This window comes from Stegostoma tigrinum, chromosome 23 (genome assembly GCF_030684315.1).
Source record: "Stegostoma tigrinum isolate sSteTig4 chromosome 23, sSteTig4.hap1, whole genome shotgun sequence".
Taxonomy (NCBI): Eukaryota; Metazoa; Chordata; class Chondrichthyes; order Orectolobiformes; family Stegostomatidae; genus Stegostoma; species Stegostoma tigrinum.
In genome coordinates this window covers 120,992-141,077 of record NC_081376.1, presented here as the reverse complement: position 1 = coordinate 141,077, position 20,086 = coordinate 120,992, and the positions used below count along the sequence as shown (strand labels likewise).

The 20,086-nt window shown below is 46.4% G+C and overlaps 1 protein-coding gene and 1 long non-coding RNA gene across 4 annotated transcripts in view; both read left to right on the top strand.

Annotated features, from left to right (window-relative positions):
* Nucleotides 1–20,086, top strand: part of LOC132210891 (uncharacterized) — a 90,294-nt gene that overhangs the window by 28,363 nt on the left and 41,845 nt on the right. The gene's annotated exons all lie outside the window — the stretch shown is intronic.
* On the top strand, nt 66–15,517 carry LOC132210890 (utrophin-like). Of its 3 annotated transcripts, XR_009447097.1 has the most exons (4): nt 66–164; nt 8,686–8,954; nt 13,343–14,564; nt 14,671–15,517. XR_009447097.1 is itself a non-coding variant. In XM_059653880.1 (3 exons), the coding sequence occupies exons 1-3, from the start codon at nt 92–94 to the stop codon at nt 13,487–13,489; spliced, it is 489 nt and encodes a 162-aa protein (XP_059509863.1). In that variant the 5' UTR covers nt 66–91; the 3' UTR covers nt 13,490–15,517. The 3 variants fall into 3 exon arrangements, 2 of the variants coding, with proteins under 2 accessions (XP_059509863.1, XP_059509864.1); XM_059653880.1 differs by having other exon boundaries at nt 13,343–15,517; XM_059653881.1 differs by having other exon boundaries at nt 12,886–15,517.

Sequence of the window (20,086 nt, the reverse complement as noted above, 5' to 3'; positions counted from 1 at the left end):
TCTGTTTGTACATGCTGTCTTTTCCAGTACCACGCTGAGTATTGTTCTCCCGATAGTTCTTTCGTATCAGTCCGTGTGTATTCCTGGGCGAATGTGCTCGTGTGGTCTCAGGAGTTGCGGAGGTCACGGCTCTGGGACAGCCGTTTCATGGCCCTATGCTGCAGGTAAGAAGAAAAGAAAATCTCTTGCTCTGAGCTCTGCAAACCTGGGAAATGTCAAAAGGGAAACAAGGTCAAAAGAATTTCAACAAGAATCTCAAAATTAACTGCTGAATTCATATCAACATTACGTGGATCGCCCAACTCAGTGGCCACAACATCCCACTTTCTATTCTTCACAAACAATCCAAAGGCTGAAGTATCCGTATCCCTCTTAACTTTTATGGTTTTTGAGCTAATTTCTTGTTTCTAACTTGTGCATATTTGTGGTACCTTACGACTTCTTGCATTTAGCAATTGATAAACTCACTCTCTCACGAGTTCAGGAGAAGCTAGTTTTAGAGAATCCCCAGTGTGGAAACAGGCCAGTCAGTTCAACAAGCCCACAGCAACCCTCCAAAGAGCATCCCACCTAGACCCATCCCCATTCCCCTACTCTATCCCTGTCAGCCTGCATTTCCCATGGCTAATGTACCTAACCTAGACATCCGTGGGCACTGTGGGTAATTCAGCATTGCCAATCCACCTAACCTGCACATCTCTGGACTGTGGGAGGAAACCAGAGCACCCAGCAGAAACCCACACAGACAAGGGGAGAATGTGCAAACTCCACGCAGACAGTCATCCGAGGCTGGAATGGAACTCGGGTCCCTGGTGCTGTGAGGTAGCAGTACTAACGACTGAGTCACCGTGTCACCCTGAGTTATCTTGACTCCTTCTGAAACATAGGAAGGTATCCACAAGACAAAGATCCTTTTTAATCAGCTTAATTCGTACCAACTGAGGTGGATCTAGTTGGGTGTGTAAAGAAGGGGAGTCTTTCACGAGGGAACTTAACAATTTGGGAGACTCAGTCACTGAGGGAGCCTGACCCGAAGACTGGTCAAAACAATAATGATTCGATATGAATTAGTTAGAATGCAGCTGTTAACAGTAATCCTCCATCCCTATGTGGGAGCGAGATTTAACATTCAAAATCAAAACTGAAACTCTTGAACAAGGTAGTTCAAAACAGCCAGTTCTCTGATTGAGGTTGTGAACTTGCTCGCCGAGCTGGCTTCTTCTCATTCAGACGTTTCGTCACCATGATCGGTGACATCATCAGTACAGCCTCCAATGAAACGATGTTATTCTACTCTGTCTGGAATTGACACTGTCCAGTCTGTTACCATGAGTACTGTCATTTCCGGTTTTGATCTGTATGGGTTTGTGTGTGGGGGTCCAATTGTATCTCTTGCATTATGGGTGGAGAATCACGCCTCTCAGAGGACACTGCGACAAGGTAACCGTAGTAGCCCAAGCCAAGCATAGACACGCACAGGAATTCCGAGAGGCGTGGTTCTGCACCCGTTCTCCAGCCTCACGTTCTTGGTCTCTTCAGTCTGAATATGATCACTCAACCATATCCTTGATGACAAACAATAGAGTCTTAGTTCCCAAAATCTACAAACAGGACTGTCCAGACAGATCCATTTGTTCTAATGATATCATCTTCTGCTGAAGGGATTCCGAAATGTCTGCATTCTTCCTCAACTGAGCATTCCTTGCATTCGTGGTTGACAGAGCTGTCAGCCATGTCCATTGTGCTGCAGGGTTCCCAAGCGGAATATGAGTTGCTGTTCCTGCAACTTTGGGGTGGCATCATTTGTGGCACTGCAGGAGGCCCATGTTCAGTTTGGTTATGACTTTTGAGGAACGGATGGTCCCTTTGAGATTGAAATTGGAGAAAGATTTCAGGATTTTTTCATGTTCTTGTCTTTCTGTTATGCCCCGAGGAAAAAAGCAATGAAAGTGCCGTTAATTTTTTGCGTGGCGAGCTGCTGCATACTAACCGGTCTCACACCATTACCGACACCTTGCCCTTGTGAAGGCAGATATGGATAAGGTTCTCAAAGCTGATAGAAGATTGAAACCACTCTAATCCTGTGACGATGGTAAGTTTCCCTTCTTTAAAAAAAAATGCTTGCAGCTGAATTCGCATAATATAGAGCACAGTGGCTCTGGTTAACACCACTGTCTCAATTCCACCCTTTGGTGACTTTCTGTGTGGAGTTTTCACATTCTCCATGTGCCTGCATGGGTTTTCTCCGGGTGCTCGAGTTTGCTCCCACAGTCAAAAGATGTGCAAGGTCGGTGGATTGGCCATGCTAAATTTCCCAAGGTGTTCAGTGATGTGTAGGTTAGGTGAGTTATAGGTGGATGGGTCTGGGTGGGATGCTGTGAGGGGCAGTGTGGACATGTTGGGCTGACCGACCTGTTTCCACACTGTAAGGGTTCTCTGATTCATGATTCCATGATTTTACTGAGCGCAAAGGTACAATATTGACTCGTCATATTTGTCTCACCTCTTTACACATTGACAAGAAAGCTTTAATGTCAGTTTCTATGCATTTGCAACTTGTCTGCTGTCTCTGACAAGGCTGACTATATCTCCTTCTCTAATGCACATCTCCTGTCCCCTAACACTGAGAGGTGACACTTGCTTTTCATTCAGTACAATCAATAAAACAATAGCCTCCATATTACATCCAGCGGCTTCTCTTAACACTCACACACTGTTCTTTTTTCCCTCCAGGTATTGACCACTCATCGTTTCTAATTCCTCATCTCATCTCTCTCTCATGCGCTCTCTCTCTCTCTCTCAGTCTCTCTCTCTCTCTCAGTCTTTATCTCTCCTCTCCCTGTTCTCCCCCATCACTTCACTCACAGGCACCAACAGAGGCTCACAGTCACACTATGTTGCACATGCATATTCTGTCCCTCATGCACAAACACACTACACACACACAAAAAAAAAAGTCAGGAACACAGTCTCTCACGAACACAGTCTGTCACATTCTCACTCATTCATACTCCATACCGTCACACAGTCGTACACGGTCTTGCACACATTCTGTGGCACACTTGCATGCACTGTCGCAGGATCTTTTGCCAATGCTCTTACTCTCAAGTACACACACACTACCACAAATCTCTCCCTCACACACTTAGGTTTGCAAATTCACTTGCTGTCAAGCTCACTCACACTTACAGACACACTCACTCCCTCATGCATGCTGTAACACTCCCTTGGTGTGCTAACTCCCTTTCACACACTCTCAAGCACAGTCACTGGCGCACACATTCTGTCGTGCGCACACACGCACTTTCATGCACTGTCTTTGCACTCTTGAGCACAATCATATGCTCACCTCTCTCTTGCACACAGTCCATTTGATTTGAGTCAGAGATAATGGGAGCTGCAGATGCTGGAGAATCCAAGATAATAAAATGTGAGGCTGGATGAACACAGCAGGCCAAGCAGCATCTCTGATGAAGGGTCTTGGCCCGAAACGTCAGCTTTTGTGCTCCTGAGATGCTGCTTGGCCTGCTGTGTTCATCCAGCCTCACATTTTATGATCTTGATTTGAGTCATAATTGTCACATGTGCCCAGGTCCAGTGAAAAGTTTTCTTCTGCATGCAGTATAGACAGGTGATATCAAACAAGGCGCATTAGTGAAATGGAACATACTGACAGCTGCAGAGAAGATGCACAGAGAGCAAGATCAAAATTAGATTTAAGCTTTTCAGTGTCCTATTCAGATGTCCAATAACAGCGGTGAAGAAGCTGTTCTTGAATCTTTTCACGCATGTATACAAACTTTTTTTACAACTTCCCTTCAGAAAAAGGGAGAAGAGGGTGTAATTGTGGGGTGAGAAGGGCCTTTGATTCTGTCAGTTTCTTTCCCGAGGCAGCGGGAAGTAGAGGTGGAATCAACGAATGGAAGGCTGGTTTGCATGATGGACTATGCTGTGTTCATGACTCTGCAGCTTCTTGTGGTCTTAGGAAGAGCTGTTGCCAAACCATGCTGTGACATGCATCCAGACAGGATGCTTTCTCTGGTACATGAATGAAAGTTGACCTTGCGGACACTCCAAATTACCTTAGCCTGCTGGGGAAATAGAGACATTTGGTGTGCTTTTTTGCCCATTGCGACGATCTGGGTGGACCAGGAGAGATTGTTGGTGATCGACACTCTCAACTATCTCCACCTCAGCAACATCTCTCTCACTGTCTGATGCAGGCACTCACACACTCACATTCTGTCACCTATTCTGTCTGTCTGTCTCTCCCTCTCTCCCTCATCGCCCATCTCTCTCCCTCGCGCTCTCTCTCCCTCGCGCTCTCTCTCTCCCTCGCGCTCTCTCTCTCCCTCGCGCTCTCTCTCTCTCCCTCGCGCTCTCTCTCTCTCCCTCGCGCGCTCTCTCTCTCCCTCGCGCGCTCTCTCTCTCCCTCGCGCTCTCTCTCTCTCCCTCGCGCTCTCTCTCTCTCCCTCGCGCGCTCTCTCTCTCCCTCGCGCGCTCTCTCTCTCCCTCGCGCGCTCTCTCTCTCCCTCGCGCGCTCTCTCTCTCCCTCGCGCTCTCTCTCTCTCTGGCGCTCTCTCTCTCTCTGGCGCTCTCTCTCTCTCTGGCGCTCTCTCTGTCTCACGCGCGCGCTCTCTCTGTCTGTCTCCCTCCCCCACCCCCCCAACCTCTCTGGCTTTGTCTCTCTCTCTCTCTTTTTCTCACACACCAACTCATTGCTCAGTATTCCATGGTATCTGAATTGTTGGAAGAATTAACTTAGACTGAGCGTGGATTTTCTCCCAAATTAGTTATGACAAAGCAGAACCAATTCTGCCTGGAAGAAGAAAGGCAGGAGCCATAATAATTAGGGATTGTTTTGCTAGAGGAACCGTGCTGTGATATGCATCCAGATAGGATGCTTTCTGTGGTACATCAATGAAAGTTGCCCTTGTGGGCACACGGAATTGCCTTAGCCTCCTGGGAAGTAGAGACAACGGTGTGCTTTTTTGCTCATTGCGATGATGTGGATGGACCAGTGAACTAATCTAAGCCCATCCCCCTACACGATCCCATTATCATCCGTATGCTTATCCAAGGACTGTTGAAATGCCCCTAATGTGGCTGAGCTAACTGCATTGGCAGGCAGGGGGTTCCACATCCTTACCACTCTCTGAGTAAAGAACCTGCCTCTGATATCTATCTCAAATCTATTATCCCTCACTGTTTAGCTGTGCCCCCTCATACAAGCTGACGTCATCATCCTCGGAAAAAGACCCACACTGTCCACCCTGTCTCATCCACTGATCATCTTGTATGTCTCTATTAAATCCCCTCTGAACCACCTTCTCTCCAATGAGTACAGACCCAAGTCCCTCAGCCTTTCTTCAGAAGACCTTCGCTCCGGACCAGGCAACATCTCCTCTGCACCTTTTCCAATGCTTCCACATCCTTCCTGTAATGGGGCGACCAGAACTGAACGCAATAATCCAAATGAGACTGCACCAGCTTTTGGACAGTTGCTCTGGATCTCAATCCCACTGCCAATAAAACCTAAAACACCGTAAGCCTTCTTCACTGCACTATCAACCTGGATGGCAATTTTCAGGGATCGACATCGATGGACACCCTCTGCACAGCAACACTACCAAGAATCTTTCCATTGACCCAATATTCTGCCGCCTTATTATTCATCCCAAAATGAATCACCTCACGTTCATCCGCATTGAACTCCATCTGCCACCTTTCCGCCCAATTCTGCAGTTCATCCAAGTCTACCTGTCACCTGCAACATTCTTCCACATTGTCCACCACTCCACCGACTTGAGTGTCATCTGCAAACTTACTAACCGATCTACCAATGCCTCCGTCCAAGTCATTTATAAAAATGACAAACAGCAGTGGTCCCAAAACAGATCCTTGAGACAAACCAGTAGTAACCAGACTCCAGACTGAATATTTTCTATCAACCACCACTGGTTGCCTCCTTAGCCAAAGCCAGTTTCTAATCCAACCTGCTAAATCTCCCTCAATCCCATGTCTCCATGTTTTCTCCAATAGCCTACCATGTGGAACCTTATCGAAGGCTTTACTGAAGTCCACGTCCACCACGTCAACTGCCCGACCCTCATCAACGTGCTTGGTCACCTTCCAAAATTACTCAATGAGGCTGGTGAGACACGACCTGCCCTTGACAAATCCGTGTTGACTATCTCCCATCAAATTGGTGCTTGTTCGATGATTATAAATCCTATCTCTTGTAATCCTTTCCAAAACTTTTCCTGCAACAGACGGAAGGCTCACTGGGTTTATAATTACCTGGGTCATCTCTACTGCCCTCTTTGAACAAGGGCACAACATTTGCAACCCTCCAGCCTTCTGGTACTAAACCTGTAGACAATGAGGATTCAAAGATCAAGGCCAAAGGCTCCGCCACCACCTCCGTAGCCTCCCAGAGAATCTGAAAGTTTCGAAGGATGATGCGTTGTATCCGGAGGTTGGTGGGGTGGTACGTCAGGACGAGGGAGACTTTGTTTTGGTTGTTGTTGCGGGGTGGCGTGAGAGGGATTTGTTGCAGGAAATGCTGGAGACACGGTCGAGGGCGTTATCAACCACAGAGCGGGGCAAGTTGTGGTCCTTGAAAAATGAGGACATCTGAGATATACAGGAATAGAATACCTCATCCTGGGAGTGCAGATGCAGAGGCAAAGGAATGGGGAATAGGGGATGAATTGTTGCAGGAATATGGTGGGAGGAGGTGTGATCTTGGTAGCTGTGGGAGTTGGTGGAGTTGAAATGGATATTTGTTTCTGAGTGGTTGGAAATAGAGAGGTCCAGGTAGGAGAGAGAGGTATCAGAGATTGTCCAGGTTAACTTCAAGTTCGGGAGGAAGGTGTTGGTGAAGCGGATGAACTGTTAGAGCCCCTTGTGGGAACACGAGGCGGTGCCGATACAGTCATCAATGTAACGGAGGAAGCGGTGGGGTTGAGGGCCAGTGTAGGTACGGAAGAGGGAGCGTTCCATGTAACCTACAAAGAGGCAGGCATAGCTTGGGCCCATTTGGCTACCCTGGCCACCCTCTTTGTCTGTAGGAAGTGGGAGGAATTGAAAGAGAAACTGTTGAGGGTTGTTCAAGGACCGGAACTTCCCCCTCCTCAGTGGCCAAAAACACCCTCGACCGTGTCGCCCGCGTTTCCCACAACTCATCCCTCACACCCGCACCCCATAATAACTACCAAAACAGTGTCCTCCTCGCCCTCACGTACCACCCCACCAACATCCGGATTCAATGCGTCGTCCTCCGACCCTTCTGCCATCCGCAATCCGACCCCACCACCAAAGACATTTTTCCCACCACCCTTAGGTGACCCCCTTATCCGCTCCACACTCCCCTCTAGCACTCCCTGCACCCAGCACTTTTCCCTGCATATCCATAAATGTTGTCATCACAACGTTTAAAATTCACTGGTCCCGATACCTCACCCCCATCCCAGGCCCCAGGAAGAATTTCCTCATCAAACAGATGTTTACCTGCACATCTGCCAATGTGGTAGACTGTATCCACTGTTGCCATTGTGGCCCCCTCTACATCGGGGAAACCAAACAGAGGTTTGGGGACCGCTTCACCTGTGCTCAGTTTGCACTAAAGAACTGCACCTCCCAGTCGCGAACTGTTTGGACTCTCCCTACCAATCTTCAGGTAACATGTCCATCCTGGGCCTCCTGCAGTGCCACAACGATGCCACCTGAAGGTTGCAGGAGCAGCACCTCATATTGCGCTTGGGAACCCTGCACTCCATGGTATCAATGTGGACTTCACAAGCTTCAAAATCACCCCTCCCCCTCCCGCATCCCAAAACCAGCCCACCTATCCCATCCTGCCACCTCAAACCCCACCCCCATTTCCTACCTCCTAACCTCTTCCCGCCCCGGAGACCTGTTCGTCCTCCCCGGACTGGCCTATCCCCTCCCTACCTCCCCACCTACACTCACCTCTGCTGGCTCCATCCCCACCTCTTTAACTTGTCTGTCTCCTCTCCACCTATCTTCTCCTCTATGCATCTTTGATCCGCCTCCCCCTCTCTCACTATTTATTTCAGAACTCTCTCCCCCTCCCCCTTTTCTGATGAAAGGTCTCGGCCCAACGTGTCAGCTTTTGTGCTCCTCAGATGCTGCTTGGCCTGCTGTGTTCATCCAGCTGCACACTTTGTTATCTCTACATCTCTTAACAACCTCATTAAGTGAGTTCTAGAGCGAACTATGCAGGGTAGACTTTGGGTTTATCATTCTAACTTGCCAGTCCTGAAAGATGAAAGTTGGTTTGTGTTGGATGTTTGTCTCATAGCTATGAAAGATATCCTGAAAGGATTTTTCAAATCTTTTGTTGAGAATTGTACCCATTTAGTCACTAATCCTTTTCCTTCTTTAAAGTTTCCTTGGTAGTGACAAATTTCAAATATCTGCAGAATTTTATTTGGCTTTGTATTGGTTCTCTGTGATTCTCTGTTAATGGCTCCGCGACCTGCCAGCTAATTACAGAATTTATCATTCATGTGCCTGTACCAAAATCTTTCGTCTTATACTATATATCCCAATTCCAGGAGAAAGTCCATAGAGACGTTTTAAAGGAAAGGGGATTAGAAAGAAAATCTATCGATCAAAATCATGAATAGTTGATAAATTATTTGCATTCCATATTTCCAGAACCTGCCCCGGAAGAGAGAGCCCAGAGAATTGCCAAAGCTGTCCGCAAACAGTCAAGAGAAGTGAAGGAAAATTGGGAACAACTGAAAATCCGTGCGAGCAACTGGCAGAAACAGGTGGAAAAGGCGTTGGAGAAACTTCAAGAACTGGAGAAAGCTCTGGATGATCTTGAGGCTCATGTGATAACAGCTGAGGGGGTCCGCACTGATCGGCAACCTGTGAGTGACCTGCTTATTGACTCATTGCAGGATCACTTTGATAAAACCACAGTAAGTGCAATTACATTACACTTCACTTGTGAACAGATGTAACCACAATGTCGTATCGAGACGATCAGTAATATGAGTACTTCAGTAATATTGATTGAATGGTTGTTAACTTAATTTGCAAATTAAAACTTAGTTGAGCATGCCTTCTGATGATATCACATCGTTAATATTAGTATAATTGAGGATTCTATTAGTCAGTGACATCAGCTGAGTTATCTGCTTGTTGCCATGTTATCAGGGTTAAAGGTAAAGTCTTAGCACGCCATTTGGCGACTCCTTAGAGAGAGACAACTGGTTATGATTTAACCTGAAGATCACCATGCCTCAGGGAAGTAGAGGGGTTGAGGTGAAGACCCTTTGTGGTCAGCTCACTGGTGTGGCAATTGAGCCCTCTGTGCAGGGCATCAGTCTGCATCACAAACCAACTGAATTTGAATAGAGTTTAGGATTGGAGAGCCATCCATGCAATTATTTTTTTTTAATGAATGTTTCTCACTGGGACTCTCTCACCGGCAAACTTTTTAAAAGCCAGCTCAGCCATACAGGCGAGATCAGTTCCTGATCTCAGCTGAATTTTTTGACCTGGGGTGGGTCAGCGTTAGGAGTTCATTGATTGGAATGAATTCTCATTAAGTTAGCGAGAGGGATACTACACGTGAATAGATCGATGTTTTGAAAAGAGGATGAGATATGAGCAAAAGTTGAATTGATGTGGAAGACCAGCCACAATCATCATCGACGGTGGAGCAAGCTTGAGCGGCCATGCAACATTGTGCTGCCGCTATTTGACTTGTTCTGTGGAAAGGAAGGAAAATGGTCCAAGTGTCAAAAATGCCGAAGACCACATCATTCTACAACCTCAAAATTTGATTGTGTTCAGCATATTGTCACTCCTGGTACCCCTAAATCCTGGTCTATCATCTCAGCAGCTCGACTCTGCCCAAAAGCTGGTTACTTGTGACATTTTTGAGGGATCTTCCCAAGTCTGAAAATCATTTTTGTTTTTGTACAATCAGAGTTGGCCAGTGTGGAAGGAGGTCGTTTGGCATATCGTAGCTCTTTGAAATAACTCCCCAATTCGTCCCCCTCTGCTTGGCAATGACTTCAACCACTTATAAAATCTCTTTAATGGAGGGAGACTTTGAAGGCATCTGATTGGAGTATTAACGATCCCAGAATACAACTGAGCCTTATTAAGTTGTTAGTTCTGATGATCAAGAGCTTGATGAAAGAGGATTGTTTGAAAAAGTGCCTTAAAAGAGGAAATGTACAGAGGCTAAGAGGTGTAGGAAGTTAGCGAGTTTTGAGAGGATTTGTTGCTTGGGTTGAGGTTCTGGATGTGAGTTTGCTCGCTGAAGGTGTAGGAAGTCTCTTCTTGGGTTTGAAGCCGACACAATTAAATGTTTGGCAACTAGTAGTGGGCTGTTTAAAATCAAGAGTGGGCAAGCGGACATAATTAGACGAGTGCAGATGTCCTGAAGTATGGTTGGACTGGTGGAGATTACCAAAATAGCGATAGGCGTAGCCAAGTAACGATTTGTAAACAAAAATGAGAATTTAATAAAATTACTGTTAATAGTATCAGTCAGGTAGAAAGTACAGAGAATAGGAATTGGTTCAAGTTGAGACTCGGGCAGTGGAGTTTTAGACGACCTCAAGTGTTCAATGGACAAATGTGGGTCTCCATCAGGGAATGCATTGGAATTGTCAGGTCCAGGTGAAGGTTTCACTGCTAATGAGCCGAGACAAAAGACAGGTAGGCAGGATTGAAAAGATGTAAAGAGACAGCTTTAGGGATTGCATGAATGTGTGGTCGGACGTTCATCATGGGATAAACAAGATGCCAAGGTTGTGCTGAGACAAGTGTAATATTACATTGTTGCCAAGGCGGAGTAATGCAATCAGTAGGTCGTGAATAGAGATTGGTGTGGGGACCACAAAGTGGTCTTCCCAGTTTTAAATTGTTATCTCTACATAGTTGCGCAACTTTATGTCCTGTTCAAAAGGCATTACTGACAAGGAAACAGAAGTTAGCCATTTGTTTACTTGTCAATATATCTTGATTTTTCCACCATGTTCTCCAATTATTGACACAACATGTGCAGTGTACGAAGTGAACCGTTCAAACCTTAAAAGGAGATGTTAAAATTGTGGAATATAAAGTTAAATTTATTTTATTGAAAATTTAAATAAATTACATGAAGGTTTGACCAAGACTGCAAGGAATTAGATGGAACACCAGATGAATAAAACAAGCAGTAGTAAGGTGGTATTAGCTGGATGTTCCTGAAGAAACAGAACGCAGCCAACCTTTCTTCCATCAGGGGGATTAATTGTGTGGTGTCAGACACAGTCGATGAAATCATTCCTTCTGTCTTTACTGTCTGACTAGACTATGGTTGTAATATTTCCTTTTTTAAGCGCTCAAGGTGAGACATAGTTCACTTGACATTCTCATTTTATAAATTTTAAGAAGTTGACTTATTGTCAAGTCACGATAGGATTGAAAACACATTCTATAACTGTTTGAAGTCAGAAGTCACATGACACCAGCTTGTCGTCCAACAGGTTCATTTGAAATCACACAAGCTTTTGGAGTGCAGCCCCTTCATCAGGTGCAGTTAGAACATAGAACATAGAACAGTACAGCACAGAACAGGCCCTTCAGCCCACAATGTTGTGCCGACCATTGATCCTCATGTATGCACCCTCAAATTTCTGTGACCATATACATGTCCAGCAGTCTCTTAAATGACCCCAATGACCTTGCTTCCACAACTGCTGCTGGCAACGCATTCCATGCTCCCACAACTCTCTGCGTAAAGAACCTGCCTCTGACATCCCCTCTATACTTTCCTCCAAACAGCTTAAAACTATGACCCCTCGTGCTAGCCATTTCTGCCCTGGGAGTGAGGTGACCACAGAGAGACACAGCTTATCAGCAGAGAGATCAAAAGATCATAGAATTGGCGTGAGTGGAGTGTCAGATAATAACTCTATACAGGTGACCAAGAGCGTTAGAGGCAAGTAAAGTGTTTATAAAGTCAATGTCAGTGCTGTGTTGTCATGATAATCAGGCAGCGCAACAGGAATGTACAAAAGGTGACATCTCAGGTCAGACTCTGACTTGTAGTTTAGAGGCTTGTGTTCAGAATCTGTCTTAGAGTTTTAACCTTTATTTCAAAAGCAAGAATTTATAAGATACCACACTGACTGTAACTAGAAGTTGTGTGTTTCTTCAACAAAATATCTGCAAACAAACAAACATCCTGGATGAAGACTTATTATCTGACACTCCACTCACACCAGTTGTATGATGTTTTGATCTGTCTGCTTATGAATTGTGTGTCTGTGTGTTTTCCTCCCTGACCGCACCTGATGAAGGGACTGCACTCCCAAAGCTTGTGTGATTTCAAATAAACGTGTCAGATTATAACCTGATGTCATGTGACTTCTGACTTTGTCTATCCTAGTCCAACACCAGCACCTCCACATTATAACTGTTTGGAACCAAGTCAGTGCAACAGGTACATATCGAACATTTGACTTCGGAAGAATGCCGAGTGCTGAAAAGTTCATTAATAACAAAGGATTTCTTCATTATGCCATCTATCGTAACATGCTGCGTCTCACAGTCACAATGAAAGGATGGCCACTTCAATTTAGCAGGGCCAAGAACAATTATGGACATTTTTAGCATGGGAGGAGGCCATTCAACCTATTTTAACTGTCCCAGCTCTCTCCCAGCGCAACAAAATTAATCCTTCTCTCGAACTCATTCCACATATTTCACAGAATTGAAATATATAGGTACATACTTAAGAGATTTTAACATCAAGTGAGCAGTTCTCGCACTTCACCTTGTCACTAAAAATGGAAAACGTGACTTACAAGGAGTGGGTCTTTATTTTGTTCTGTTTTGATGATGAAGCAGATGCAAGTCGAAGTGCTGGAACTGGCGTCTTGAACTTAGCAACTGTTCAACGTGTATAAAATGAATTCTGTGCGCATCTACTAAAAGCAGTTTTATGGAAGGAAAAGGTACCAAAGAAGATTTGGTGTATTGTGCTTGATGCTATTATACTCCAACCTGTGAAAACAGAACTCTACGACTGAGAGTGTTGAGTTCTGAGAGGGTGCTATCTTGTTTGAATGTACATTGCTAAGCCTAGGCCTATTTTCCCAACAGCAAAATTGGTAATCCAGCAAGAAATGGCTATTTCTCACATTTGTTGGCTGTAAGTGTCTGTTTAAAGTTTGAGTACAGTTTCCTCATATACAGGTGCTTAACCTGCTTTTACAGTTGGAACATTTGTTGTGCCAATGAAAATTTTTTGAATGGTTTCACCTCCAGTTTTCCTCTTTATACATATTTGGTATTTTTTCAGGGTAAGGACTATCTTCAAAATCTGAGATTGGGTTTTGAAAGACAGCAGCCTTTGTTTTGGAGAGATAATGGGAACTGCAGATGCTGGAGAATGCGAGATAACAACGTGTGGAGCTGGATGAAGACAGCAGGCCAAGCAGCATCTTAGGAGCACAAAAGCTGACGTTTCGGGCCGAGAACCACCTTGAGAAAATGGGGAGGGGGTGCGGGTTCTGAAATAAATAGGGAGAGAGGGGGAGGCGGATGGAAGATGGATGGAGGAGAAGATAGGTGGAGAGGAGAGTATGGGTATGGAGGCAGGGAGGGGATAGGTCAGTCTGGGGAGGCCGGACAGGTCAAGGGAGCGGGATGAGGGGAAATAGGGGTGCGGTATGAGGTGGGAGGGGGGATGGGTGAGAGGAAGAATAGGTTAGGGAGGCGGGGACGAGCTGGGCTGGTTTTGGGATGCAGTGGCAGGACAGGAGATTTGGAAGCTTGTGAAATCCACATTGATACCATTGGGCTGCAGGGTTCCCAAGCAGAATATGAGTTGCTGTTCCTGCAACCTTCGGGTGGCGTCATTATGGCACTGCAGGAGGCCCAGGTTGGACATGTCCTCTCGGGAATGGGAGGGGGAGTTGAAATGGTTAGTGACTGGGAAGTGCAGTTGTTGATTGCAAACTGAGCGTAGGTGTTCTGGAAAGCGGTCCCCAAGCCTCTGCATCGTTTCCCCAACGTAGAGGAAGCCACAACGGGGACAGCGGATGTTTTGGATATTTCTTAAGCATTGATTTTCATTCAGAGTTGGTTGGATTTTGCTGAAGCAATAGACATAACTCACTATGACGTAGACAATGTCAGAGTTAATGTTTCGCGTCCTGTGACCCTTCCTCAGATCTCACTCTTGACTGATGCTGCCAGACCTGCTGAGCTTTTCCAGCAACTTCTGCTTTTGTTGCTGATTTACAGTGCCCACAGTTTTTTTGTTTTTTACGACACAGACAAAACTTGATCTCTGCAGGAAGCATGATGCTGCATTCTCCAACTTCCCTGCCTTTTTGTAATATAATATTGTCTTTTTAGGACAGAAGTGGCTTTTTTTTGTTTGTTTTAACTTCCGCACATACTTTCTATGCAGGTTAAAAGTCTACACCTTTTCAGTTCTCTGCTGCATAATGAAGACTTGGAACAATTTTTTTTATAAAGTAGAAAATCAGTGTGGTTTGTTTTCCAAAATGTGATGTGTAAGTGCAACACTTAACAGTGTGTTCATCAAACTATTGTTTCCTTTGATCTTTGTGTTGCAGAAATTTCTAGAATCATTTCATATTTTTTTTTGATATATTTTAGCAGCTTTCCTGGAGCAAGTCTGTTTTCCTTCGGATGAGACGACTTTCAGACATACTCCCTTTATTATGAGATTTAATTACGGTAAAATGAGGAGGATTTTGATTCACTGAGACACACATGACTATATGTTTAAAGCATTGGAAAATGCGTTCTGTTCGGACTGTCATGTTATCTGGTGTTTGTACCAGGCTTTCCGATTAAATGCAAGTGATTAAGGATGCTAATGATGCCACATGTTATTACAAGAGGAAATGAACATACAAGTAAGGATTTTATGCCACATTTATACATAGCATGGACCATGCAGCATGGATGCAGTGACTGAGGGAAATGGGATGCGGTGACTGAGGGAAATGGGATGCGGTGACTGAGGGAAATGGGATGCGGTGACTGAGGGAAATGGGATGCGGTGACTGAGTGACATGCTCACAGCGAATTGCCCCCTCCATCCTGACCCGCTCACAGCGACTTGCCCCTCCAGTCCAGACCCGCTCACAGCGACTTGCCCCTCCAGTCCAGACCCGCTCACAGTGACTAGACCCTGCAGTCCTGACCCGCTCACAGCGACTTCTCTCTGCAGACCTGACCCGCTCACAGCGACTTCTCTCTGCAGACCTGACCCACTCACAGCGAATTACCCCTGCAGTCCTGACCCGCACGTTGCGACTTGCCCCTGCAGTCCTGACCCCCTCACAGCGACTCGCCCCTTCAGTCCTGTCCCAATCACAAGGACTTGCCCTCTCCGTCCTTACCCGCTCACAGTGACTTGCCCCTGCAGTCCTGACCCCCTCACAGTGACCTGCCCCCTCACTCCTGACCCGCTCTACATTGAGGAAACCAAGCAGAGGCTTGGGGACTGCTTTGCAGAACACCTCCACTCGGTTCGCAACAAACAACTGCACTTCCCAGTCGCGAACCGTTTTAACTCCCCCTTCCATTCCTTAGACGACATGTCCATCATGGGCCTCCTGCAGTGCCACAATAATGCCACCCGAAGGTTGCAAGAACAGCAACTCATAATCCGCTTGGGAACCCTGCAACCCAATGGTATCAATGTGGACTTCACCAGCTTCAAAATCTCCCCTTCCCCCGACTGCATCCCAAAACCAGCCCAGCCTGTCTCCGCCTCCCTAACATGTTGTTTCTCTCACCCATCCCTTCCTCCCACCTCAAGCCACACCTCCATTTCCTACCTACCACCTCATCCTGCCTCCTTGACCTGTCCGTCTTCCCTGGACTGACCTATCCCCTCCCTACCTCCTCACCTGTACTCTCCTCTCTACCTATCTTGTTTTCTCTCCATCTTCGGTCCGCATCCCCCCCTCCCTATTTATTCCAGTTCCCTCTCCCATCCCCCTCTCTGATGAAGGGTCTAGGCCCGAAATGTCAGCTTTTGTGCTCCTGAGATGCTGCTTGGCCTGCTGTGTTCATCCAGCTCCACACTTTGCTATCTTGGATTCTCCAGCATCTGCAGTTCCCATTATCAGTGGCATTTTCCTCTTCATCAGAGTTTGTGCAAAAGCAACACGATATGGGGCGGCACGGTGGCTCAGCGGTTAGCACTGCAGCCTCACAGCACTGGGGACCCAGGTTCAATTCCAGCCTCAGTCTGTGTGGAATTTGCACCTTGTCCCTGTGTCTGTGTGGGTTTCCTCCAGGTGCTCCGGTCTCCTCCCACAGTCCAAAGATGTGCACGCTAGGTGGATTGGCCATGCTAAATTGCCCATAGTGTTCAGGGGCGTGGGTCTGGGTGGGATGCTCCAAGGTTTGGTGTGCACTTGTTGGGCCAAAGGGCTTGTTTCCACACTGTAGGGAATCTAAACAATCCTGTTCCCACATCTCCATGTACCTTGCTGATCACTGCACACAGAGATGTTTGATAACAAAAGGATAACAATAATATTCAAACCCAGTGCTGGAGATTTATTTTAAATACACTGAGGCCAGTGTCGATCTCCAATTCAACTTTTATTTACAAATGAAGTGTCTTCAACTTTAGCACTGCCTCATTCAGAGATAGTTGCCAGGGTGTCAGCATCTCTGACCCTCACACTTCTTATCTGTCAGCCAGGGCTCCCTGATTTGGGCTGTTAATATGGAACAATCAGGCAACTCATATTCTGTGAGGTTCAACTGGCCGACCTGGTCACAAACCAGTGCGGTGTGTTCATCGAAAATCAAACGTACTAGAAAGATACCATTCCATACCAGTGTAAAGGAAGGCATGAGGCTAAACTGGGGAGGGAAGGGAACTGCTTATTGGGGGTGGCCCAGAGAGTGGAAGAAAATCGAATGGGAAGAAGACCATTTGAGACTGAGGGAGAGAGATGTAATTGCCTGAATGAGGCATTCCAATTGCGAAATGGATTTTTGTGTGTACACCATGTTCAGTTTCCCCGATCTTAATCTGTACTCCTCTTTAAATCATTAGTATCTGAAATTTCTGTATCATTTCCAAATGTTCTGTCTCTAATGTTATGCTGTTGGAATTGGTTGAACTGCAGAGATATTATTTATTTGCACAAATGTGTTCAGTGAAATGAGTTGCATGCTATATATGTATTATTCTTGCTGATTCTATTGTACGCATAGAAATTAAAGTTAGTTCCACTTTTGAAGAACAAACTGCTTTTAGATGTCTGATGTATCTCATTTGCCTGCCACTTAGTCTTGTTGATGAGTTGTGTTTCTGTTTTGTGAAGAAATATGAATGAGCTGGAGCACTAATGGCAATGCCCAATGTGGTGATCTTCCAAGATTGCAGCTGGAAGGTGGGGCAGGGAGGGGGATGGGTTTCACAAGAACTATTACAGAGGGAAATGGAGAGACAGGTGATGTATGTGGCAGCACCGAGACAGGGAGGAGAATGAAATGCAGCCTGAAGGGGAATCTGGCTGTAGTCGCAAAGGCACGGGCTGAATGGAAGAGGACAGAAAGGATTCACTCAGAGGAAGAGAAGATCAGACTAGACTGACTGTGAAACAGGCAGTAATCATTGGCAAGTTACTGATAGGAGGGTGAATCAATCGGGCTCACTTTCAGACTGTTTACAGTTACCATATAGTTCCTGGGAGATGTGTAGATCAGGCCAGGCTCATAGAGAAACGCTTCCCGGAGTAATTAACATGGAGACCCCACTGGGAAAGAGTGAGGGGTTGGCCGTCCTGCTTCCACTGCTGCTGGTGATGTCCAGGCCAGTCATTCTGGCCAGAGACTTCAGCTGCATCATCGGCACGAATGAACAATATGGAGGTTATGACAGTGAACTGGACTCGACGTCCAGATTTCTGATGGAAACGGTTGAATTTGCCAAGCTGCGTAACATCTTCAGCACCCCTGCAGACTGAGCATAGAGTAGAAACGCCTGGTCATAGCCAGACGGGTCTATACACCCATTGGATAGATTTCCTGTTTGCGCCCACACGTCCTCGATCATATCCATTGAAGTCAAGCCGGTGTTCTTCTCTGACTACTGCCTCCTGCTGGCTGACTGTCACCTACAGGATGACCAGCGGGCTGGCAAGGGAACGTGGAAGCTGAATGTGAAACTGTTGACCCCAGAAAAATCATTAAGAAGCTCAAAAGAGAGCACACAGGTTGGAGAACGATGAAGACCCTTTTTGCACTTGGTGGGAGGCAGTCAAAGGGAACACCAAGAAGTTCTTTGTCCTGAAAAGTGTTCAGAAGGTGAGAGAGAGTTGGGCAAAACTGTTCAAACTCCAGAAACCCGTGCGACACCTACTCTTACTACAGACAATCGGGTCAATGTCGCCGAGGAGCCCCAGGAGGTGTCGAGGCAGCAAGCCCCACTCTCTGCCTTGGAGGCCTCCAAGATAATCTTGCGGTTCAGGGTCTGCACTGTGGAGCAAGAGAGAATAACAGTCAGAGACAGACAGCACTGAAACAGACCGTTTGGTCCAACTTGTACATGCTGACTCGATATCCTAAATAAATGTAGTCCCATTTGCCAGCATTTGGCCCATATCCCTCTGAACTCTTCCTATTCATTTTCCCATTCAGATGGCTTTTAAATGTTGAAATTGTACCAGCTTCCAGTCCTCTCTCGAGCAGCTCATTTCATACATACACCACCCTCTGCATGAAAATAATGTACCTTAAATCCCTTTTAGATCTTTCCCCTGTTACTTTAAACCTCTGCCCTCCAGTTATGGCCTCTCCCACACCAGGGAACAGACAATGTCTATAAACCCTATCCATGCCTCTCATGCTGTTACTAATCTCTATCAGGTCATCCCTCAGCCTTTGATGCTCCAGGGAAAATAGACCCAGTCTATTCAGCCTCGTCCTTTAGCTTTAACCCTCCAACCCAGTCACCATCCTTGTAAATCTTTTCTGAACCCTTTCCGGTTTCACAACATCCTTCCTACAGCAGGGAGACTGGAATTAGATACAGTATTCCAATGGAGGCCAAATCAGTGTCCTTTAAAGCTGCATGTGACCTAATGAGATGTGTTCACATTCCTTCTTGAAGATGCTAAAGGAGAGCTCTGTGCTCAGCAGCCTGAAGGATGAACATAGCTCGATAAGTTTGTCTCAATCTGACATCCTGAAGCTCAGCAAATCCTTTTAAGCCAGTCCGTATGACACTCTGACCACAGCCAGCGCAATGACACCCAGACATTCCTGTCCTCGATCCTGGGGGTCTTCGACAACACCAAGCAGGAGAGCCTGGACCGACCATTATCTCTGGATGAGCTGGAGAAGGCCTTAGAAAAGAATAAAACTCTGGGAAGTGATGCCTTTCCAGCCGAGTTGTATTCAGCTGTTTGGGAGTTGATTGGCCAGGGCCTGCTGGAGCTGTACGACAGTATGCTTCTGTCAGGTACTGTGAGCGAATCCATGAGGAATGGTATCATCACCCTGACCTGCAAGTGGAAGGGATTGAGGGAGGAAGTTAGAAAGCAGCGACCAATATAATTGGCGAATGTAGCCTACAAAATCCTGTCTCAGTCATTTGTAACTGGGTCAGGTCTGCTCTGCGATTGGTGATTGACCCTGACCAAACCTGTGCTGCAGCGGACAGGACGATTTCTGAGAGCCGAGGGATACGATCACCGGCAGGCAGAACAGAGGGGTGGATACCTGCCTCATCAGCCTGGACCAAGAGAAGGCCTTTGGCAGGATATTGCATACCAACATGTGGGATGTGCTTTATAAAATGGGCTTTGGGGAGAGAATCTGCAATTGGGCCCGACAGATCTACACCGACATCATTAGCGCAGTCTCAATCTGCGTATGGGAATCACAGAGTTTACCCATCAGATCCAGGGTCTGGCATGGCTGCCCACTCTCTCGCGCCTTTTTGTGTGCTCTATCGAGCCCGTTGCTGAGTCCATCAGTAAGGATGTGAGCCTGAGAAGTGTGATTATTCCAGGTAGAGCGGGCCTGCAGGTCA

What these genes read in the sequence shown, in the direction of transcription:
- LOC132210890 (XM_059653880.1), top strand. Translation starts at nt 92, where the DNA reads ATGTGCTCGTGTGGTCTCAGGAGTTGCGGAGGTCACGGCTCTGGGACA. An exon ending in TTCATGGCCCTATGCTGCAG is followed by an intron (nt 165 to 8,685) that starts GTAAGAAGAAAA and finishes CCATATTTCCAG; the next exon opens with AACCTGCCCCGGAAGAGAGA. An exon ending in ATCACTTTGATAAAACCACA is followed by an intron (nt 8,955 to 13,342) that starts GTAAGTGCAATT and finishes GTATTTTTTCAG; the next exon opens with GGTAAGGACTATCTTCAAAA.